Below are 23,842 nucleotides of genomic sequence, written 5' to 3'. Positions count from 1 at the left end.
GACCGATCTTAATTATTTATACAAATAATTAAAATTATATTACAAGCCAAGAATATAACCAGAGAGGAAATGAGAGTGCTCACGCTCGGGATTTTAGTGTCCCCGGTATAGTGCTGCCCCCTAGTCTAATTTTTAGCCTGGATCAGAACCTGCATCATCTTTTTAGCCTGAACCAGAACCGGCATCATATTTTTAGCCTGGACCAGAACCTGCACTATCTATTTAGCCTGGACCAGAACCTGCATCATATTTTTAGCCTGGATCAGAACCTGGATCATCTTTTTAGCCTGGATCAGAACCTGCATCATCTTTTAGGCTGGATCAGAGCCTATACGGCAGCACTATACTGGGAACACTAAAATCCCGGGCGTGAGCACTCTCATTTCCTCTTGTTTCCTCTCTGGTCAGAGTCTGGTATAGTGAACCTGTCAACGTTTTGTAAGTATCCCGCGCACATAACCCTATTGCGTTTAAATTCAAAATGATAATTCTAGAATGTTTCTTTTGGTGTTAGCATTATTGATCAACAATGGCCCATCGAGTCATTAAGAAATATCCAAGGTCTCCACCTGGCCTGCTCAAGGAAGTGAAACAACATTTTAATTACTTGCTTGTGCTCGATTTTGAAGCTACTTGCAAACAGTACGAGATATTAAAACCCCAAGAGATCATTGAATTTCCATGTGCGGCAGTGTCTACGACGAGTTGGCAAATCGAAAATGTTTTTCACGAATACGTTAAACCAAGAGTTCATCCGAATCTCACTAGTTTTTGTACGACATTAACCGGCATTATACAGGAGATGGTAGATAGTCAACCACACTTTCCAGAAGTATTCGATAAATTCCAGAATTGGTTAGAAGAGAATAAATTCTTTAAAAATGACAATAAGAGTGCTTTCGTTACGAATGGTCACTGGGACTTAAGGGTGATGCTGCCCAGTCAGTGTAGATTAGAAAATATAACGTTACCACCTCATTTCACAAAATGGATAGACCTCAAAGAAAGCTTTTTCGATGCAACAAACCATTATCCGCGAAGTATGCCAAACATGCTTACCCATCTTAAACTTCCTCTAGAAGGACGTCTGCATTCTGGCATAGACGATGTGAAAAATATGGTCACCATAATACAAACCCTTCAAAAGAATCATAACGTGCTATTTAAAGTAAACTGTGCACCCGATGTACTATTAAAACATCTAAGGAATAATTATATATTACCTCAAAGGAAAAATTGAACACTCGTTTATTAATAATAAAATATATTGCCCATATCAAAATGTAAAACTAAAGCTATACTCTGACGAATAAATATTAAGTAAAAGTTTTAAATTTAACAGCGCGAGTCACATCCGTTTAACGTTCACTTTGATCTGTACATCCAACTTATTATTCTCTGTGTAGATCTCGAGCACCGCGTTGAAGCTACGGTCGACTTTCCGTTTGCAGTGTACTTTTAACTGGAAGTCTCTTCTCGTAGGTATCATACCCTCCGCTGGCACAACGCTCAAGTATTCTGTATTCGATAAGGCAGTCTCGAACACCTGAGCGACGGTGCACGTAGTTTTTATTGTTACAATTGCCTCCATCTTCGTCGGAGGAGTTAAAATTACAGTAGACGGCGCAACTATAAAATTATCAACATTCAACGCATGTTGAAACGTACTGTTCGCTAGAAGCGTTCTGAAAATTTTATAATTCAACATGAATTTCCGTATAACGTTTTTCTGATTAAATACAGAAACAGAAACTTACTCGGACGGTAAGAAACTTTCACCGTTTCCTTCATAAATGTGACTATTATCGCTGCACAAGGAATAAAACATTTGAGATTCGTCAGCGTCATGCTGAAGAACTGACAGGGTTTCGTCAGCGCACACTTCCATGGTAAGCATAATCTCGTGCTGACGAATTCCTCGGCACAAATCTCCCAAATTTTGCTAAATCAAAACGAGCGAATTAATACAAGTATGTTAGTTGAGTTCAGAGCAATAAACGAGCGATTACCAGTGAATCTCGGATCGTATTTATATCTCGCATCATCTGTTCGCCAGGGAAAGCTTTACATATCGGATGAACTATATTTTGAAACGCTTCGTTTTCGTTGCCGGTTAGCTCGCCAGTTTCTCTCATTTTATTGTATAATCTACAAATTGTTCAATTACCGGTTAACGTAAATTTCTCTAATAAGATTTAGAGTTGTCTTAGTACCTGCGAATTCGCCAACGCGTAGGCTCATCCCCGTTAATAATAAGTATCGTTCCTACATGCGATACAGCAGATCGTTGCAACAGCGCTAGATCTTCTTTTCGAGGATTAAATTCTAGGGTCACCCACTGTGTTTCTTTCGAATTTAATATTAACTCGGTAGGGTTTACATGCCAGCTTGAAACCATAGAAGGATACACAGCTGAAACAAACCAAGAACGTATGAACCTGACCAATCTCCGATCGATCAACCTACCCTTTTGTTATTAATGTAACAAACCTTTCGGTATTAACTTTATTTTGACATAGGAGCACAAGTCCCCGTTGTTCTGTAACCGAAGTCTCGCGTTCAAAGAACCAACAGAATTTAGCGTGCCTAGGGACAACCACATCTTCCCGCTTGTATCTTTGAAAGCTTCAGAAATTTCGAGCCTGCTGTAGCCTCCGTAACCATACAGGAATAACTAGAATTCAAACATGATAGACAGATCAGGTTTCTCTTTCCGATTAAAACAAACTGGCTTTACTGATTTTATTTACCACTTTCGACGGCCGGGACTCGCTATCGTCTCTTCTAGGTTCGTAATGTTTGAATACAATCTTGCCAGTAGCTGCACCCAAATTGTGGGGATTAAACACAACGGATATTGTTCTACTTTCCAATCCTTGTAATACTAGCACCATACTTGTGCCACCCGTTTGTCGATCTCGTACAAACTGTAATTTAAATAAATTTTTCGGTCAGTCGCCTAACACTGGAAAAAATATTTCAGGCAAAAGTTGAATATTATCATGGGTGACTACCAGAAAATTCTTCTCATTGTCGGATATAGTAACATGAAGTTTGATCTTGTTATTGCTAGTGTTGCGGATAGTGAATTCCTTGATATCAGATTTTCCTGCTTTTATGCTGTTCCATACCAAAGCAGCGTGCGTTGTTCTTATAGGGATTTTCTCACCAGCAACTGTTGAGCCTGACACTGAACTGAGAGGAGAGTTTCTTCCCGACATCCCCGACCTGCTCAACAACAATCGGTTAGTTAGTAATTCGCCTGTTTGAACGACTGTTCACAGTAACAGAGTTTAGGAGAAAATACCTGCAACTTACTTATTCGAGATCACGCTGTGAGGAGACGACGGGGAACTAGCAGATGACAAAAGCTGAGGTGTTTCACAACGAGCATAATGTTCGTTCTCAGCCTCCACACAAGTACTTGATTCCCCGCATACAGAATACTGATACAAATTATTGCCAGCCGTGAATTGTATTTTCGCGTGCCTATGGGAATACCAAAATGATAGAATTTAGGGTGCTACATCTTCATAAAAGTTAAAAGACAAATCTGCTTATAGATCTTTGATTCACTCACACTTTTGAAACGTCTGGATTCTGTGATTTGTATGTAACATTGAAAGAACCGGTCTTGTTAGGAAGTAAATGTACATTTTCAGGTTCGACTGTGAAATGTCTGGAGCTTTTTCCAGAATCCGTGTCTACAAACGAAGCAAACACACGCACCGGCACATCTCCCACGTTGAGCATACTCATCGGTTTCGTTTGCTTGTTGGACACCACGAAAGGCATGTCTGTGTCGATCAATTGAAGCTTACAAATCCCTACTTGTACTTTTAGTGCTATTTCTTTGATTATTATGGTATCGTCGGGGCCATTTTCTACTTGTACTATCAAGTTCCCATCGTAACGTTGCAAGGATCTCTGAGACGGATCTCGATGCTTCTGTATAATACCTTTGGACTGGACGTTCGTAGTTAAACTTTCTTGTGGCTTTAGTGTCACCCGCTGCATTTCATTGCAATTTTCCAGTCCAAATACTCGCGGTTCATCCTGCAGAGAATAATACGGAAAATAGTGGTTTGTATGTAGTTTAATTTCAAACGCGCAAAGATAAATTGTTTATTACCTGCGATATAGAAAGTCTCATGCATATGTCAACGCTGTTTTTATTCTTGATCGTGACAGGAAGTGCGACCATATCATTTTCAGCGATCGATTGAAAATCCAGTTCACTATTTTGAGACGGATTTGTGACGATGACATTTAATTCTTCAGGTTTAAAGCAAATTATGTGCTTCATGATCCATTCGGATCTTGTGACCATATCCGAGACTGTTATATTTAAAACTGCTATGATAGGTTTACACATTTTAACCACGGTCACGGCGATCTGAAATACATCGATTTTAGTGTTAAATATTGTATATTTTATCATTATTAATAACAGAGAATATTAACCCTGATCCATCCCCCGTGTCAATTTGACACAGTTTTCCTGAAATAAGTTGTATATAGTGCCCGATGTGATTCTGGTAAACAGGCAGTATGTTCCGCAGATTGCTTTATTTTATGCGAAAGTTGTGAAAAACCTAAGATGTAAATGTTAACTCATCAATTTGAATAAAAAAGAAATATCGAAAAATAACTGTTTACCTTGTTATTTCATCGATCTTTTACCACTGTGTCAATTAAACACCGAGAGACAGATTCGGTTTGTAAAATGAGGGACGGATGAGGGTTAACATTTATTTTCTCGCCTTTACCTTGGCATTTTGTTCGGAGTTTGGTTTGATAAGTATCACATCTTTTGGCAATGCCAGTTGAACATTTTGCTTGTCCCCTTGAACTTGACTTAAACTCGGAGAACATATGACCCATCTGTCGCTTTTGTTTAACAGTTCGATGTCGGTTTCTCTTGGCATACCAACGATACAACTGCACAGTTCTTCGGTACTTTTACCAATAACAACACCTGCAAGAATAAAATGTTAGCGACTCGTCGGGAAATCAAAAACATACGAAAGTATAGTGATTGTAGTGTCGTAATAGCATACTATTTAACTGAAATTCAATTCCTTGAGAATTTGAAAGATCCTGTACAAAAGATTCTGTTTTATCTTTATAAGAGAGATTTTCCTCTTTTATAATTCCCTTCATCCCGGTTTCTTCGTTTTTCGAATTTACAGATTCTTTCTCTTGTTTGTGTTTGACGTTAGTTAGCGAAACACAAGGTGATATGTTTCGTTCTTTAGTGTAATTTAAAAGGGAGAATTTCGGATCTTCCAGCAAAGATTTAAGATCTAAAATTAACGAGTGTTCTTAAGCTAATTCGTACAAAGAAACAGCAAAGTTCTAAGCAGACTGTACCTTCACCGTACGAAGACTTTATGTTTCCGTTACTTATGTTTTTTTTCGGATCTTGATAAGAACTCTTTAAGTTTGTTTTTCCGTCTACGTTGGAGTTTAACGATCGCATACTGGAAACCGAGTGCTTAAGATGCAACGTCTCGTTCGGAATCTTGCTGTCCAGTGACAATTTCGAAGACAGATTTAACATTGCAATATCTTTTTCGAAACTCTCGATGCTTTTACTTGAAGTTGCAGGCAGCGACTTTCTATTCGATGACAACACAGTATACGTGTCCCTGTGCACCCCTTCTTTCGTCTGTGTAGATTTCTTCTTCTTCTTTGCCATTATAAGCTGATCCACTAACCTTCGCGGTGTACCACTATCGATGTCCTGCAATGCTTGAGCAATACTAGTTAAACTCATAATACTCTGTTCTTCTATATCTTTCGTCGCACATGAATTATTCGGTAGTGTTTTGTCCTTTGCAACGAATGAGCCAACCGAAGATGCTACAAAATCAGTATCGATAGTTTAGAGAAAAATTGTCTTTTACAAAATGTAATGGTAAGAAATCGGTTGAAATTAGTCGATCGTACTTTCTGTTACGATGGTTGAGTCAACTAATGGCACAAGATTATTCTTCTTTTTCGGACTATTCACAGACAATCCTAAACTTGGCCTTTCGACCGCGCCCCCTGCTAATTCTCCAAAATTACCGCATTTCCTTTTGAAAAATTCATCGACAGACATTTTACGGCCGGAGCAGGATCTAAAATTACAAGAATCAGCTTGTGATCGCGATGTAAAATAGTATTAGTATTTAAAACTCTTTAGACACTCACTCTACTGATAAATCCAGTTCACCAATGATACCCGAAAAACAGGATAAATTCAAATACTCCTTTTCAGCAAGATCAGTTGCTGGAAGAGCGTACGAGTAATTTTGTTCCCACGATACTTCATCGGCCATCATCTGACTGGCCATTTCAGAGGCAGGTCGGAATTCTTCATTGCCAAATTGAGCCATCAACTCAGCAGCAGTTGAATCGAACGTTATTCCATTCATATTTGTACTTGACGTTGTTGATAAACGTTTTTCCGAACGTCTGCTCAATCCAGATGAACGCGCACTTATTTCATTTGGTTCGAAAACAACCTAAAAATGAACTTCTATTGAAAAGGTTTTCGAACCATTTCTTTCTAAAAAAATGATATTTACAGTACTCGTCTTGTTAACACTTGAACGCAATGTACTCTCATTTTGATCATTTTCATGATTAGGAGATTCTCCCTGACTGACAATCGTCGATGATGTTACATTGCTGCACAGGTTTTGAATGTTGACGTTATTTTCTTTGTTTGTATCTGCAAACATCATCGAACTTATTTACAACTTTTTGAAAGGTATATATATACATGGTGCTCCAACAATAATTAGATATAAAAGGGCAAATATGGTGGTAAATAAAAATTTGTCACAAGGTCACATTTTGTTAGTTAGGATACCCTGTACGTAGACAAGTATAGATTTTACCATGTGTAAGAGACGTAGTCCTTATGTCGCTGCATCTTTGAAGCAGTTTTCTAGCAAGTTCACGTTCTGTGTCTAATTTATTCTCACTGTGCTTGTATAAATCTCCAGTGTCGCTAACTTCGGCTAGAACTTAAGAGGAAATTAGCATGCGAAGATAGTTGTAATCAAACTAATGAGAGAGAAGAAACTAACAAGAGGATATGTTGTCCAATATACCAAGAGACGAATCATCAGACTTTTGCGTTACATCACCTTTCCTCGCTGTAGACCGTTTATACAAAGCTTCGTTAATACCCTGATCCAAGAACTTACTTTCCAATCTACAAAACATGTTAGAATTGAAAAGATGTTAATACAATGCGATCAAACTAGTAATTGTAATTATATATTTCGTGTAAGACTAATACTTAAAACGTATATGTATATATAGATATATATTGTCCAGAATGAAAAAGAAAAGGGACTCACGTGCTTTTTCTTTGTACCGTCGATGTTGCTTGCGGTTCAGGAGTGTTTAATAAAGTTACATCGACGAAGTTCGGACTTGTGGATTTCGATGGAGTAAACATTGTTGAGCACTGTTTCTCTCGCGATTTCAGTATGCGAGTGTCGTTCGAGAAATGAACACTTGCGTACGAAAGATCCTGGGCGACGTTTTAATCGCTGAATCGACAAAGCGAAGGGAAGATCGTACCATATTATTCTGAACGTTTTCTTTGACAGTTGAACGATTTTAGCGTTCAAATTTGAAAGTGTTCCGAGATAATTCTATCCATAGACAAATGATACACTATACAGATCGGTTTCGCGTGATTTCTATAAACCATTGTACAGCGCCACTCGTGTATGAACTTGAGAATCGAACATCAAAATAGTCCTATATAGTACCGGAGAATTAAAAAATTAATTAGATTTTTCTTTAAATGAGAATGCTCGCACCTGGGGATTTAGGGTCACCACCTTTTCCTACATCAACTTTATCATAAAGCAGAACCAGAGAGGAAATGAGAGTGGTCACGCTCGGGGTTTTAGTGTCCCCACTTTTCTGCATCATCTTTTTAGCCTGGAACAGAACCTGCATCATCTTTTTAGCTTGGAACAGAACCTCCATCAACTTTTTAGCCTGGACTAGAACCTGCATCATCTTTTTAGCCTGGAACAGAACCTCCATCAACTTCTTAGCCTGGACCAGAACCTGCATCATCTTTTTAGCCTGTATTAGAACCTGAGTCATCTTTTAGTCTGGATCAGAGCCTACATAGAAGAGCCTCTTTTAACATAGAAGTAGTATCCACTCTGGCATTATTTGGAATCCGCTGTTAATGATGCAGGTAAGATGATGCATGTTCTGGTCCAGGCTAAAAATTAGGGGCAGCACTATACCGGGGACACTACAATCCCGGGCGTGAGCACTCTCATTTCCTCTCTGCTTATGCTCTTATTTCCTCTCTATCCAGGCTAAAAACGAGACTAGGGGGCAGCACTATATGAGAACACCGAATTCCCGGGCGTGAGCACTTCTCATTTCCTCTCTGATAGGCAAATGGGTAACTTCTCACGAAATTTTTTATTAAATTTAAAATACACTATATAGGTAAATATTTGATGGAACATTTATATTCGTATAACTGCATAAAATGTACAAGTTGCTTATTTTACTGAATAAATTACATATTAAATGATCAAAAATTCGTATTGTTCAAAACATAGAATATAAATTCTGACAAGATTAACAATTCGTTTGCATACCACAGAATGTACACAGTATGATCGCAATAAAACCGCCATCTACATAGATCAAACAACAGAGAAGCGATTGCCATGTGCACAATGATGCTTGTAGTACAGTGTCATAAAAAAAAACTTACGATAGTTATTATTTAATCGCCTGTGACAGTAATGCTCGAAAAATATTTTTATAATTATAGCGCGCCAATAAAGGATCATACATCAGAACTATGCAGCCTGCACAACTGGCAGTTTCTTCTCTGCTCTGTAAGGTTACAGTCTCCTAATGTCGTCGGACACCTATTTGTTAAAGTTTATATTAAACGTTACGATATATTGACAATACAATGGAAGAAGATATAGTAACAATGCCGGAACGGAAACGCTTAAATTATGAGAATAAAATTATACTGGCTCCTATGGTGCGTATCGGCACGCTTCCTATGCGCCTTCTTGCGCTCGATTATGGTGCTGATATAGTATATACAGAAGAACTAATAGACTGGAAGTTGCTACGATCATTTCGTCGTGTAAATGGTAATCAAATAATACTTGATCAATGCTTCCGTGGCTGATGAGATGCTATACTTTTGTTTTGCAGTTAATTTAAGTGACAAACATTTGTAAACACATTGTATATTCCAACAACTTGTTTGCAGATGTTTTGGGAACAGTCGATTACATTGACAAAACAGATGGCACGGTCACGTTTCGTACTTGTGCCAAAGAAAAAGACAAAGTGGTACTGCAAATTGGTACTTGCGACGCGACAAGAGCCCTGAAAGTAGGCAAAATGGTAGAGCAAGACATTGCTGGTATAGACCTTAATATGGGATGCCCAAAACTATTTTCCATGCTGGGGAAAATGGGCGCTGCTCTTCTTCAGGAACCAGAGACAGCGACAAACATTCTGAAAACGCTGGTCGACAATTTAAACATTCCGGTAACGTGTAAGATTCGTGTACTACCAGATCTACAAAAGACCATAGAACTTTGTGAGCGTTTGGCATCCACTGGTATATCAGCCATAGCAGTCCATGGTCGGACTGTAAATGAACGACCGCAGCATCCGAACCGTAACGAAGTTCTGAAAACAATTTCCAGTAAACTCACGATACCGGTTATAGCAAATGGAGGCTCGAGAGAAATACAGACATATTTTGATATATTAAAGTAATACCATAGTAATTTATGCTATCGATTTTTCGCGGAGCGTCTCCTATGTTCTTATTTATAAGTAATTGTAGGTGTTTGCAGGTTTAAAAATGTAACTGGATGTAGCAGCATCATGCTTGCACGCGCAGCCGAATGGAACTGTTCCATATTTTGCAAAGAAGGTTTACTACCCATGGAAGACGTAATAAAGGCATATATTAAATATGCCGTGGATTGCGATAATTCGCCTTCAAATACTAAATATTGTATACAGAATATCCTTCGTGAACAGCAGAACACGCCATTGGGTAAGAGATTTCTGAATTCTCAAACCCTCGAGCAGATCTGGTGAGAATCGTATCCGATCAGATATGAAACGATCCCGATGTCGCCGTACCGAATATACGACCATCAAATTGTATTGTTTCAGCGACGTTTGGGAATTGAGCGATTACTGTCGTACAAAGAGGAAAGAGTTCGAAGCAAAAGGTTTGCTGGGCAGGTCTCAGGTATCACCCATGAAGGAGGACGAAGCGCGCAACGATGACCAATCGTGCAATAAGAGAAAGCTCTCGGAAGAAGAGGACATAGTTTTAATGCATTGCGCGTTTTTGAGAAACAATTACGCGTCGGACCTCGAATTGCCGAAAACTATTTTACACAAATGGGCGCAAACTCAAAGAAAAAAGATGCCGCAATACGAGACTCTACAGAAAGGGAAACTCTTTCGTTCCATTATCACGGTGGACGGAAGAAGGTACGGATCATCCTTCTGGTAAGCAAATCAATGTGTATCACGTTACTTGAGCAATATACATATATATACATATATAATACTCTTATTGTTTGAATATTTTTAGGGAGAAAAACAAGAAGTGGGCAGAACAAGGTGCTGCATTAGTTTGCTTATTTTCTATGGGCCTAGTCAGTGAGAAAGCTCTCGCTGCAACTGGAAGTGTTCCTCCCTGACATCCGTTGGCTGAAAACTAAGGACGACTAATTGAAACTAAGCGAGCAGTACCTTTAACAATCATTCATATTTGTTTGCAAAACTCACACATATTTTTTTATTAGTTTTGTTGTCCGTGCAAGAACTTTTCTGTTACGTGATACTGTACTGTTTATATTTATTAATAAAAAGATATAGATAAAACATACAAATCGTACATTATATATTAAACTCAAAGAGGTTGGACGCAATTAAAAATACGCGGGTGATCAATGCTTACTGTATATTGGACGGTTCTTTCGCGCATGCGCAACCAAAAGCAGTAACGTATCTATATAGTGTGGTACTATTATTGGTGGAAGAGTCCAGGACTCTTATTATACATTCCACACCTGCTCTATACATTCCTTTTTGCAAAATCAAATCATAACAAATTTTGCGAAATTATGCGAAGTGGCCAAGGTACCCTATCTTAGCCAAACTTTTTAATTATTGCTGCTAAAGTCATCGCGCATGCGCGAAAAAACCAATATCCCGATCCCATCACTACAGGTCCGTAACAACCGCTAGGTGGCTCTTCCACATCCTGAGTTTCTGTTGCAGTTTGCAGTTTTGCAGTTGCATATGTACCTCTCTGTATGTACTTGTATTTTGCAGTTTGCAATTTTTAGTTGAATATGCTATCGCAACGTGGTGTAAAAGTTAACAAAATTCGATGAGATCAATGAACAGAATCGATTGAAATTCATAAAGTTTCTTTGAAAAAGAATCTACAAAGGAATATTCCATTATATAGATTTTAATGAATGGAAATAAAAATTTCTCGTAATATAAGAGAAAACATTATCACCAATAAACAATGGGTCCGCCAAAGCGGTTTAAAAAAGATAACGGTATGTAATTTATTGTTCTTTTAAAACGAATATTATATCTGGGCAAGTATTAGGTTATGCGTGCACGGATGACAGGAAACTCGAAGCTGTTTATTTTTACAGATCGTGGTAAATGGAAAAAACGTAAAGAAGATCCCGAAGAGTATAACGACGACGATTCTATAGACGATAACGAAGCAGACGGTGTGCCAGATGCAGCCAAAAATGATGTTGAAAAGCAAGACGAAACAGCATTGGAAGACGAATTCGGCGCAAAAGATTATCGTGCTCAAATGATTTTGAAGCCTGACTGTGCGTCAAGACCGCTTTGGGTGGTAAGACATTAATATTAACGTTTTATCACCGAAAGTATGAAGTAACATTACATGTTAAAAGGAAATGATTTGTTTAGGCACCGAATGGACACATTTTCTTAGAGTCCTTTTCACCTGTCTATAAGCACGCGCATGATTTCCTAATTGCTATCTCTGAGCCTGTGTGTCGACCGGAACATATTCACGAGGTAAAACGATCGTTGTAAATAGCAAGCGTATATAACATTTTGAAAGATTTCTAATAAACTGATTTCATTTTACAGTACAAGCTAACCGCTTACTCGTTGTATGCTGCTGTTAGTGTAGGTCTCCAAACGCACGATATTATAGAGTATTTGAAGAGACTCAGTAAGACCACTATACCCGATGGTATTATAGAATTTATAAAGCTGTGTACGTTATCCTACGGTAAGGTGAAGCTAGTGTTGAAGCACAATAAATATTTTGTTGAATCACCGTACCCCGAGGTATTACAAAAGTTATTGAAGGATCCAGTGATTCAAGAGTGTAGACTGAGAAAGAATATAGAAGACGAGAAGGAAGAAATAATTACGAACGTTCAAAACAAAACAAAAACTCCACAAGTAATAACTGTCCATCAACATTGCAGTAAATCGATTTATCATGTCGTACAGTAGTCGTTTTCTTTTTAGTTCGGAGCAAAAGCAGTGACCAATGTTCCAGTTCCAGTTGGAACGACCAAAGTGCCTGAGACTGCCAACGATCAAGTTCCTCCAGCAGAAACCGCTGCAGTTCCAGAAGACATAACTACGTTCTACGATAAAATGGACAAAGAAGACGAAGATGAAGAAGAGGAACAAGAGTTAAAAACTGTTAGCTTCGAAGTGAATCAGGTATGGAGTTTTGTGAATTTATTTTACAAACTATTATTCTCTATAACAGAAGCTTGTTGCAGGAAAAAATTGAAGTGATACAGAAGAGATGTATAGAATTGGAGCATCCGTTGTTGGCAGAGTACGACTTCCGCAATGATAGCGTGAATCCAGACATCAAGTGAGTGTAGCGTTCGAAAAGAGAATCCAAAAAGCAATCTGTAAAGATTATCCGAATGTGTTTAATGCGATTTCAGTATCGACCTGAAACCGTCGGCAGTGCTCAGGCCTTATCAAGAAAAAAGTTTGAGGAAAATGTTCGGTAATGGACGCGCCAGGTCCGGTGTAATTGTGTTACCTTGCGGTAAGCGACTCGATTGCGAACAGCACTCTCCAACAGCTATTTGTCTATTTTTTTTTGCGTTTCGGTGAAGCAATGTAATTTTTAAGATTACACGTTAAAGAGTTCTTGCAAACAATTCGCAGGTGCTGGTAAAAGTTTAGTCGGTGTAACAGCTTGCTGTACAGTACGAAAACGCGCCTTGGTACTATGTAACTCTGGAGTGTCGGTGGAACAATGGAAACAACAATTTAAAATGTGGTCGACTGCCGACGACTCGATGATCTGTCGGTTTACGAGCGAAGCTAAAGATAAGCCTATGGGTTGTGGGATTTTAGTTACCACTTACTCTATGATCACGCACACGCAGAAACGTTCGTGGGAAGCCGAACAAACCATGCGATGGCTTCAAGAACAAGAGTGGGGAATCATGGTTTTGGATGGTAATTGAAACTTGCCGTACGGTTGCGGTCGCGTCGAATTTTAGTAAACACTTGTCGCAATTTTCAGAGGTACACACAATCCCTGCAAAAATGTTCAGAAGAGTTCTGACCATTGTCCAGTCTCATTGCAAGTTGGGTTTAACCGCGACTTTGTTGCGAGAAGACGACAAAATCGCCGATCTGAATTTCCTCATAGGTCCGAAACTGTACGAGGCCAATTGGTTAGAACTGCAAAAAAGAGGTTTTATCGCGAGAGTGCAGTGCGCCGAAGTTTGGTGTCCCATGACACCAGAATTTTACAGAGAATACCTTGGGTGTAAAATGAGTAAAAAGTTGGTAAGTAATCGTGCGTCACTTGAACGCGACAGCAATCGGTTTTGAACGGTTTCTTCTTTACAGTTGCTCTACGTTATGAATCCTAACAAATTTCGTTGCTGCCAGTATTTGATACGGTATCATGAAAGACGTGGCGATAAAACGATCGTATTTTCAGATAACGTTTTCGCTTTAAAGCATTACGCCATTAAAATGAACAAACCATACATCTACGGTCCCACTAGTCAGGTAAATAAAACAGTAATAAATATTCGACGAATTGTAAATTTCACGCTAACAGAAGTCACCCATTCGTTTCAGAGCGAACGAATACAAATTTTGCAAAACTTCAAATTCAATACCAAAGTGAACACGATATTCGTGAGCAAGGTGGCCGATACGTCGTTCGATTTACCGGAAGCCAATGTCTTGATCCAAATATCCTCGCACGGTGGTTCGCGACGTCAAGAGGCCCAACGATTGGGTAGAATTTTAAGAGCTAAAAAAGGTAAAAACAACCCCCCCCCCCCTGTCCAAAAGTAGAACTTGTTCCGTTTGAAATAAATCGTTACAATATATTTTTAGGGGCAATCGCGGAGGAGTACAATGCATTCTTCTACACGTTAGTGTCGCAAGACACGATGGAGATGAACTATTCGAGAAAACGTCAACGGTTTCTGGTGAACCAAGGATACGCTTACAAAGTGATTACAAAACTCGCAGGAATGGATGAAGTATGTACCATCTGTTGATCGGTTTGCGAATATTTTACAAGAGCGATAGAAATGATGTTTTCTTTACCAAAATAGGAACCAGACCTAATGTACTCGACTCGAGAAGAACAGGGACATTTGTTGCAACAGGTTCTCTCCGCCAGTGACATGGACGCGGACGAAGAAAGAATACCTGGAGAGGGACCCAGACCCGTAAGTTACAACTTTCTAATATATTTTCAATTACGCTATTCCAATGAAATGATTGTCACAGATCATGCGCAAGGCTGGCAACATGACATCGATGTCGGGTGCCGACGATGCAGTCTACTACGAGTACAAAAAAGCCCCTGGATCGTCCACTGCGAACAAGCATCCATTGTTCAAGAAGTTCAGGGCGTAATCGTTTTCTCGCTGAGAAATGTACATACTCTTATTTCTCGATTAGTATTAATTTTGATTAAAACATGATTTTCGATGCGTTCAAATGATCTGAATACGTTTTTCGAACGAGATTGTTAATAGAGCCCGACAATCGATAACCCACCCCACCTATACGAAACCGCGTGATGTCCTTCCGGTGTTGGTACAGTGATATGCTCGCTGGTACGATTTACGTGGCAGTAAACGCAATTTACGTAAACGTAAACCCCTCTGGTTCGGTTGACTCGAGTAATGCGATAAGGACACATATCGGATAAATTATTATAGTTGGCAGAAAGCGATAACGACGTTCGCATACAGATAGCGCAGGACTGCGTCTTGTTTGCCGAGGCCCTTAGCGAAGATCACAAAAGAAATGTAGGCTGTGTATACATTTGCAGTGAGGTTTCTCAAGTACATATAACTCTTTGCACTCGAAGCCATAAGAAAGAAATGAAGAAATATTTCTTCCGACCTAGAATATTTCCCTTCTATATATATATTTTTTCATACCATACATACACGAAAATGGTGCAATTTACTCGTACAGTACTGAAATGTTTAGTAATTTATTAGATACAAACAAATTTAATAATGTGAAAAATACTTTGAATAATGATACAGGAATTTTTAGTGGCGCCTTACAGTCGCCATTCGAGTGCTAAGAGATAAATTACAAAACTTTAATCTCAGCAATCCAAATAAATCGAAGATCAATACGACTATCATACCCTATATATCGTTCCTTCGCTTTCAGGACGATCAAGTATATTCCAAGTATATTCACAATAGAATATACTAGAATATACCAGAATATTGCAGAATATACCAGGATATAGCAGAATGTACTTGACGAGTATATATTATTATACACGAGTAGATATCCTATCGCGCAGAATCGACACAGGTTGAATCGGAGACGGACCGATTTCAATTTCGTTTGACAAAACATATCAAAGACCGGAACTGGTGATTCAGACAGGTGAACCTCCGGTTTATCGACATGAAATCATTGTTGAAAGGGGGAAATACGATTCGGCTGTTTGCTCGGTCAATATTGAGTTTCGTTCTAATTTCGTAAGGTTGGAGCGCGAAATTCGCAGAACGACAATATCCGAGATAATGATAATTCGGTTTGATTCTGCGGTTCGAGCAGGCACGCTGTTCAATTGTCAAGCGGAGAGCATCGAAGGGGGAAAGGTTTATGGTTTATTCTTCCCTTTATATATATCATACAAAGATGGCGTTGGAGAGCCTGAGCTCTGTCTGCCCAATACAAAAAACGGTCCTTACATATTATTGTTAATCTAATTACTTATATATCATAAATGTAAATGCAATATATTCCTTTCGCCTTATTTTATCCATTATACAATCAATATCGAACACTAATAAATCGCGGATCTACCTAAACATATGTAAAATATATAGAGGTATAACAAATGCTCCGAACTAAGAAATAATACTTGTACTCCAATTTTCGTCTTTCTTCTCTAGAGGTACGTTTAATCTGTCTATTTCTATTAAAAATACTGCTATTGCCCTCAAAACGGAATCGTCTTTCTTTTTTAATATACTGATAACTTCCTCTTCTAGCTCTATATCCTTTTTAGCAAAGGTACTAATAACTTCCTCTTCTAGCTCTATATCCTTTTTAGCAAAGGTACTAATAACTTCCTCTTCTAGCTCTATATCCTTTTCAGCAAAGGTTCTCATTAACTTTCCTCTTTTCCCTGTGTAAATAGGACAACTCCATATGATCTATATCTTCATTATCGTGGCCACATTCACTTGTACAATTTATATAATTTTACCTAGCTAGGGAACTCGCCAAGTAGGGGGAAAGGGAGGACCGGGGAAATTTCCGATCTATTCGTAAAAGTGACGGTGGGCTACGCGCGGCAGTTGGCCGCCGAGAGGTCGCACGGCGAATCGCGTCGAATGCCTTGTTCGCGCTCTGAACATAGTCGCGAAGTGGCCTGTGCGAGTCTGCCGGCTGTCACATGCAGCCGCCAGTTATCCCGTCGACGGTTGACGGCGCATCGTTGCAAGCGGTTCCCGAACACGCGTGCATCGGATTCCAGGCCGATCGACTATCTTCTCACCCTGTCGCGATCGACTTTCCGGCTCGCGGCACAGAGTCGCGGCGACAGACGCCGACCGATCAGAGAAACCCGTCGCGTCGAATCGAACGGCTGCCGAGTTTGACGGAGGCATGCATCGACGACGACAGGCGACGCCATAAGCTGCAGGCAGGCTAGGACAGGTCCGTCGGACAAGTCCGTGTAGGCGCATCGTCGTTATGAATGGAAACAGTCCTCCTGGTTCGACATAACCGTGTTGCACGGCGGCCGAGTATCGAACGAGGCTCGCGCGAACCGTCTGGGCAAGTCGAGCGGAGAGTATCGCGAACGCCGATACACACGTATCTCTCTGTATCCAGATTCCAGGGCTGGGGTAAAAGAAGAAGGTGTATTCGCCAGTGTTCCGGAGGACCGTGGTCGAGAGGGTCGAGTTCAATGCATTCGTGAAAAATCGGGGAGTGCGTCGGTGGCTGGTGGGTCGCTACGAAGAGGGTGTATCTCTCGCGCGTGTATGTCAGTGATCGGTGAACACGCTCGGTGGTTCCTCTTTCCGTTCGACACCGTACGAACGAGAGAGAACGGGAACGAGAACAGGAACGGGAACGAGGAGGAAGGTGAAAAGGAAAGACGGCCGGTAACCGGGGGAGAGAGACAGAGGTTGCACGAGCGTCGACAGCGTGCCGGCGTTTCGAGTGGCTGGGAGCCCGTGGACGGCCACCCTAACTGCAAGGAGAGCTAGCGCGTGAATGTATTGGAAGCGATGGCCGCGTATCCGTCGTCGGCGTCGTCGTTGTGATCACCGTGAAAACGGTGCTACAACAACACCGTGGAGATCCTCCGGTGACGATCTCCTCCTCCTCCTCCTTCTCCTCTTCCTCCTCCTCCTCCACCTCCATCTGCTACACCGATGGACGCATACGAAACGACGCGTGTATCGTGATCGCGGCACGACGACAACGTCGATGATGCCGCGAGCATTGTTCACGTCCTACGGAAGGATGGCGGGTTTCGAGATCGTCGATAGAATCGGGATCCACGGACAGAAGGAGAGGATCGTTTAATCGTAATCACGCGCGCCCGCGCGCACACCACAAAAAAAAAACACGAAACAAACAAGTATCGGAGATCGGGCCTCTCCGAACTGTGACACGAGGTCCACCTCGTTCGAAGATGAACTCCATGGTATACACCGTGTACGGGTTCGCGGTATTCTTCATGATATTCTGGACGGGTATGTGGATCCTTCACGTGTTAGCGTTGATAGCCGGCCGTTGGAAACTCCACCGTAAAGTCAGCCAAGTACCAACCTACGAGATCCCGTTGCCCGGCGTGTCGATAATAAAACCGTTGATGGGCGTCGATCCGAATCTGTTCAATAATCTCGAGACGTTCTTCATCATGGAGTATCCCCGTTACGAGCTGTTGTTCTGCGTCGAGGACGATTCGGATCCGGTGTTGATGCTTGTGCGCAAGCTGATCGAGAAATATCCGGAGGTGGAGGCGCGCGTGTTCACCGGCGGTCGTAACGTCGGTGTCAATCCGAAAATCAACAACATGCAACCGGCGTACGAGGCGGCGAAACACGAGCTGGTTCTGATCAGCGACAGCGGGATCAAGATGAAGGAGGACACGTTGCTCGACATGGTCAACTACATGACCGACAACGTCGCGCTGGTTCACCAGATGCCGTTCACGTGCGACCGCGAGGGTTTCGCCGCTGTCTACGAGAAAATCTTCTTCGGTACTGTACAGTCGCGTATGTACCTCGCCGCGGATCTTCTCAGGATAAACTGTCACACGGGGATGTCCGCGTTGCTTCGGAAAGCACCTCTCGACGAGGTGGGCGGTTTGAAAACGTTCGGCGTGTATCTCGCCGAGGACTTTTTCTACGCGAAGTCGTTGACCGACCGCGGATGGCGGATCACCGTCTCCTCGCAGCCGGCTTTGCAGAACAGCGGCCACTGCGAGCTACACTCGTTCCAGGCGAGGCTGAGAAGGTGGGCGAAGCTCAGGGTGGCCATGCTGCCGACTACGATCGTCCTCGAACCGTTGAGCGAGTGCTTTGTGTTGGGTGCCTGTGCTTCCTGGGCGGCCAGCGTGCTACTCGAGTGGGACTCGCTTGTTTTCTATCTGGTACACATACTGTTGTGGTTCATGTTCGACTGGACGCTGCTCTGCGTCGTGCAGAACGGACCGTTGCCGTTCAACAAATTAGAGTTCGTGTGCGTATGGTTGCTCAGCGAGATCACCAGGCCCTATCTTTTCCTCCAAGCGGTACTAGATCCTCTGATACAGTGGCGGTCCCGTGTTTACAAGCTCAGGTGGGGCGGCGTTGCCGAAGAGGTCAAGGCGAAAGTCAAATATTAACCACCCAAACGGACAAACGCCGAAACAGCCTAGTTTTTTCGTTTTCCATACGTTCTTCTCTACCTGTTCTCTCGTTTACTCGTTGCTGGTTCCGCGCTGCACAACTTGCGACGTATGTATTACATTTACATACAGAGTCCGGTTACGAGGCTGGAAGGAAGCTCACCGTTCGCGGACGTTGTTGCTCGCGGTCAATTAACCCTTTGCACTCGAAGCTATTTCAACTCGAAAATGAAACTTCCGACCTGGAATATTTCCATTCTATATATATATATATTTTTTTTTTTCATGTTATATCGATGCAGTTTACTCTCGTACGATACTGAAGTGTTCAGTAATTTATTGAATACAAATTTAACACTAGATTTACGGGACCCGTCAAAAGGACGGATTCTAATATTTTTAATTTGCGAATATTGAGATTGTGAAGATGCATCCGTGATTTCTTTGGATATATATTCTTAAAAAGATGGCCACAAATTTTGATAGATACAATCGTGTTATTTTTGTAAAGTAATGTAGAATAGTCATTTTTAGTGCTCCGTAAACCTAGTGTTAATAATGTGAAAAATCTTTGGAGTAACGATAGAACAATTTTCAGTGGCGCCTCACAGTCGCCATTCGAATGCCAAGGGTGAACCCCTTGCGCTACGATTTACTTTACGGTTTCGGTGACTAGAGCTGTTTTGTAATTGGTAATTGCCTGAAAAAGGGGGGAATTGTATATGTTCTTCAGTAGCTGTACGTTAACAACGCCATAGAATTTGATTTCGGTTCGAAGGAACTTAATGACGCATTAGAATCTGTTCGAAATCATCGTCGCTCGATATTGTAGGGCAAGGGATTGATCTGCAACAACCGACAACCGATCCTTCTCCGAGTGACCTTCTTTCCAGCCGTGGGGCGGAGAACTCGAGTATCCGAACTTGGACACCAGCATGCTGATCGCGAGGAGGATCCCTCGGTATCGAAACGCGAAGCCTGCTCTCTTCCGTCACCGACACGGATGTAAAATTATTAAGTTATTCGGATGTAAATATCGTGCGAACGTTCCCATTAGGCGAGTTCGGCTACCCGTTGATCCGGGCGATAGTTGAGAGCACTGGCAGAGACCCGCCAAGGCCGACAGACTTTCATCGGCGGAACAGATGTTCAAGGGCAAGCAGTATTAATATTAATTTTCAATTTCATACCGGTAAAAGGAGGGAGGTATGTGTGTGTGTGTGTGTGTCTGCGTGTGTTTTTGGGGTAGGGAAGATGGGGGGGGGGCAAACTGTACCACTTTTGCTACCGATCTCGATAGAAATGTAAGTCGAGTCTTGAGAATGGATTTACGTTTGATGACGTAGGCGGTCCATGACGCGTCGAGACCAACGGTGCCATATGCTCGCGAAATTCCAGCGCGGGACAGGCTGAACGCAAAAATTGTTGTTCGTTTCCGTTGGTGCGATCGTATTTTGCTTTTACGGAAAAATCGCGAAGATATTTAACACGCACTTATACATACACAAGTACACAGATGTACGGATTGAATGAACGTAATAGTGAAAAGTAAAGATTATCACGAGTGTTTTGCACAATCTGATATGTATTTCTCTCTTCTTTTTTTTTGGATTCCGTTTATTTGAACGATGTCCACTTGACGCGACCGTGTTTTTCTTTTGTAATATCTGATATAGGTATTTGCTAGACTGTTTCGAACGAGATAGAAAGATACGCGCACGACGGGTGCACGAGTGTGCGCGCGCGCGCGTCAAGTATTAAAAACGCGGAGTGCGTTACCGATAGTGCGTGCTCACGTACACGCACGCGTCTTACGTAAACGCGGTATGACAGCGTGATATGCAAATTTTCGGATCGTTTCGCACGCTGTACACCGGCAATTCGCGACAATATACACACTGGTCTTACAATCATGTTCTTTTTTTTTTGTTTTTTAAATAGGGCGTTTCCCTCTTTTTTGTTGTGTTTTTTCTTTTTTAATCTACTTTTATATCAGCGAGCTGTGCTTAATTAGACTGTGGATATTACGACGACGTTCACTCGTTGGACGTTTCGCGCCGCTTGTAAATTAAATAACGAGGAACAATGGAACGAAAAGTGTCGTCGATTACATCGAAACTTTTGCGGTAGAACTCCTCGTATCCGAACACCCGTCGGGGTGTCTTCGCGTCGAACAATTTCTGAAACGCTGTACTTAAGTAGATAATATTTAAATAGGAAATTGTTACCGATTGTCCCGAGCACCTTTTATGCAAACGCTTTTGCGCCTGCTCTTCCATGGGTCCGTGTACGGGAGATTCTATTGTGGCTAGTGTTCCTGATTTCTCAACATTTTTCATTTCTCGAGAAACGAGAAGTAAGACTATATTTATGAATTGGGAATTATTATATATTGGGAAACTTTTACCAAACTTTTATAAAGTGAAACATTACGTTTTTGTTTTGAAATGACTTCTTAAGAAGCATAATGCGTGTAATGTAGAATCAGACAATCTACTTCTTTTCTTTTTTTTTTTGTAACAAAATCTGTAGCCGTAGAAAAATTTCTTTCATTTTGTGCGGATGTTGGCTTTATCGTATACAGAACATCCAAAAGTTGCTGAAGATTGGGTGTCTTTTTTTCAGAGGACTCAAAAATTTGGAATTCCTTTGTTAGAGTCCGGAATTTATTTTCTTCCGCCACTGAACTCGTGACACTAAATTCTTGAAGGCTATCTGCAATTTCTAATTCTAACTGTTTTTCCAGTGACAGTTCCTCATTCTGAGAATCTGAAAGTTTTTCACTATTTTCATAAGAATCGTTGTCATATTTTCCAAAAAGTCTGCTTAGAATCTGTTTTGCCATTTTGTACATATCTGCCTTGGATGTTAAATGAAAAAATGTATCTTCTGAATCTTTTTGCAGAGATTCTGGATTATGCAGATATTTCATAAGGGATACAACAATCTTGTCTCTTCTTTTCGATATTTCTTCTTTAATAACAACAGGAAACTCATTACTCAGTATTCAGTTTTTTTAAAGTTTTAAATAAGAATTCAAGAATTTATATGTTATAAAATACATGAGATTCATAAGAATTCCCCTAGATTTAAATTTCTCGAGAAATACGGAAATTTCTCGAGAAATGAGAAATAATCGATTGTAAAATTCCTCGAGAAATTCTCGAGAAGGAACACTAATTGTAGCTTGCTTTCAAATTTTCGACGGATTGAATGTCCCTTCGACCGTGACGTATAGAAACATTCGAAACGTAAATTTCTTTCGAAATATCTGCCAGGTTTTGTATCAGGAATGTTTCTGTCCTTTTTCGGAGGGTGAACGAGGGGGGCGGGTGGGAGTTGGTGGGACAGCTTGCAACGAGGTCGGTCTTCAAGTTCCTTGCCATAATAAGGAATAATTGACGCGCTCTAACGAAACTATTCCATTGAGGAAACAGTTGCGAAAGTGTGCCGTAACTGTTCGGACGTGCGGTGGTGTAGTGTATCTCATCGGTCTGTAAAAAACTCGCTTTCTTTATCGTCGTAATAACTCAAGTGGCGTTATCCCGTTATCTCGATGATTTCTCTAGTAGGCAAACTCGCGTAAGTACATACACTCGGACTTGGTTATTTACATAGAAGCGTAGCAAATAAGGGAGACCGACTCCCTTAACTCTCCGAAATCGTCCGTTTGTTTTCCGATAACCTAGCACGCGCTTACCTTGTTTGTCTACCGGATTACGTGATGGCCGATCAGGTAGTAACGAGATGCTAATATTTTATTTACGCAAAGTACAACGTGTCGACGAGCGGTAATAGGTTACATTGTGTTTACATTCGGCACCGCACCGTCTCTCCTCGTTGATCCCGCGTCGATAAGATCGAGAGAAAGTGGGATCGCTATGGTACAAGAATGTTGGCGAAATCGTCGCGATAAAACCTTTGAAAATCGTCCGATCGCGAAGAGACGGCTCGAGCGTGGGCAATAATTAACACTGAACCTACCACGGTCGAAACGGCCGGTTTTCTATTTCACAATTGTTAAAATTACACAAACGTTTTCATAGGAAATTACTGTATCGACTTATTCGTTTAACCAGTTAACTGTGGAGTTTAATTTGAAAAATCCTTCACGGCGCGGAATTAAAATCGAGCAATACAACGCAGGCCAAATGCCGCTATTATATATTTTACGAAAACAGTAAAACAAAGTGAGAAAGAATTACGTTTTTATTCGAGAAGAAATTAACAATAACGTTAACCGCACCGCTATAGAGTTTCGGATCGACGTGTATACACGTCGAACGCGCTTGACTGGTTGAGCACATATTACAATGCAAATCGTACAAAGTTTAACTAAATTCAATCCATTGTGCTTGGTAGGCTTAGTGTTAGTAACGATAGAACGACATC

The 23,842-nt window shown here is 41.1% G+C and overlaps 5 protein-coding genes across 7 annotated transcripts; 4 read left to right on the top strand and 1 right to left on the bottom strand.

Moving 5' to 3' along the window:
• The first annotated feature begins 354 nt into the window (after positions 1-354).
• Positions 355-1,243, top strand: LOC143356131 (ERI1 exoribonuclease 3). Its single transcript, XM_076791566.1, has 2 exons — positions 355-438; positions 515-1,243. Exon 2 carries the CDS (start codon positions 530-532, stop codon positions 1,238-1,240), a length of 711 nt encoding a protein of 236 aa, XP_076647681.1. The 5' UTR covers positions 355-438; positions 515-529; the 3' UTR covers positions 1,241-1,243.
• Positions 1,231-7,701, bottom strand: Spd-2 (spindle defective 2). 2 transcript variants are annotated; one of them, XM_076791564.1, is made up of 19 exons: positions 7,359-7,701; positions 7,083-7,210; positions 6,891-7,019; positions 6,576-6,721; positions 6,199-6,512; positions 5,953-6,125; positions 5,374-5,865; positions 5,061-5,306; positions 4,770-4,978; positions 4,133-4,396; positions 3,581-4,056; positions 3,319-3,489; positions 3,015-3,228; positions 2,751-2,927; positions 2,491-2,674; positions 2,214-2,412; positions 2,010-2,148; positions 1,758-1,942; positions 1,231-1,685 (listed from the first exon to the last, which is right to left on the bottom strand). In XM_076791564.1, exons 1-19 carry the CDS (start codon positions 7,457-7,459, stop codon positions 1,349-1,351), a joined length of 4,284 nt encoding a protein of 1,427 aa, XP_076647679.1. In that variant the 5' UTR covers positions 7,460-7,701; the 3' UTR covers positions 1,231-1,348. The 2 variants fall into 2 exon arrangements, with proteins under 2 accessions (XP_076647679.1, XP_076647680.1); XM_076791565.1 differs by lacking the exon at positions 5,061-5,306.
• A 683-nt stretch (positions 7,702-8,384) lies between these two features.
• Dus2 (Dihydrouridine synthase 2) lies at positions 8,385-10,921 on the top strand. 2 transcript variants are annotated; one of them, XM_076792602.1, is made up of 6 exons: positions 8,385-8,484; positions 8,932-9,155; positions 9,278-9,791; positions 9,876-10,121; positions 10,204-10,548; positions 10,634-10,921. In XM_076792602.1, exons 2-6 carry the CDS (start codon positions 8,966-8,968, stop codon positions 10,740-10,742), a joined length of 1,404 nt encoding a protein of 467 aa, XP_076648717.1. In that variant the 5' UTR covers positions 8,385-8,484; positions 8,932-8,965; the 3' UTR covers positions 10,743-10,921. The 2 variants fall into 2 exon arrangements, with proteins under 2 accessions (XP_076648717.1, XP_076648716.1); XM_076792601.1 differs by having other exon boundaries at positions 8,407-8,484; positions 8,819-9,155.
• A 444-nt stretch (positions 10,922-11,365) lies between these two features.
• Positions 11,366-15,059, top strand: Hay (ATP-dependent DNA helicase hay). The gene is made up of 14 exons (XM_076791641.1): positions 11,366-11,615; positions 11,718-11,929; positions 12,007-12,117; positions 12,193-12,513; positions 12,583-12,783; positions 12,846-12,943; positions 13,020-13,126; positions 13,249-13,545; positions 13,613-13,881; positions 13,945-14,109; positions 14,182-14,368; positions 14,446-14,594; positions 14,670-14,786; positions 14,848-15,059. The coding sequence occupies exons 1-14, from the start codon at positions 11,582-11,584 to the stop codon at positions 14,974-14,976; spliced, it is 2,397 nt and encodes a 798-aa protein (XP_076647756.1). The 5' UTR covers positions 11,366-11,581; the 3' UTR covers positions 14,977-15,059.
• A 3,155-nt stretch (positions 15,060-18,214) lies between these two features.
• On the top strand, positions 18,215-19,455 carry Glct (ceramide glucosyltransferase). Its single transcript, XM_076791436.1, has one exon. The coding sequence runs from the start codon at positions 18,251-18,253 to the stop codon at positions 19,445-19,447; it is 1,197 nt and encodes a 398-aa protein (XP_076647551.1). The 5' UTR covers positions 18,215-18,250; the 3' UTR covers positions 19,448-19,455.
• Positions 19,456-23,842: the final 4,387 nt, after the last annotated feature.

The sequence above is a fragment of the Halictus rubicundus genome, chromosome 8, assembly GCF_050948215.1.
Source record: "Halictus rubicundus isolate RS-2024b chromosome 8, iyHalRubi1_principal, whole genome shotgun sequence".
In the NCBI taxonomy this organism is placed as follows: domain Eukaryota; kingdom Metazoa; phylum Arthropoda; class Insecta; order Hymenoptera; family Halictidae; genus Halictus; species Halictus rubicundus.
Note: the sequence above shows the minus strand (reverse complement) of the source record. Positions and strands in the feature narration are given on the sequence as shown.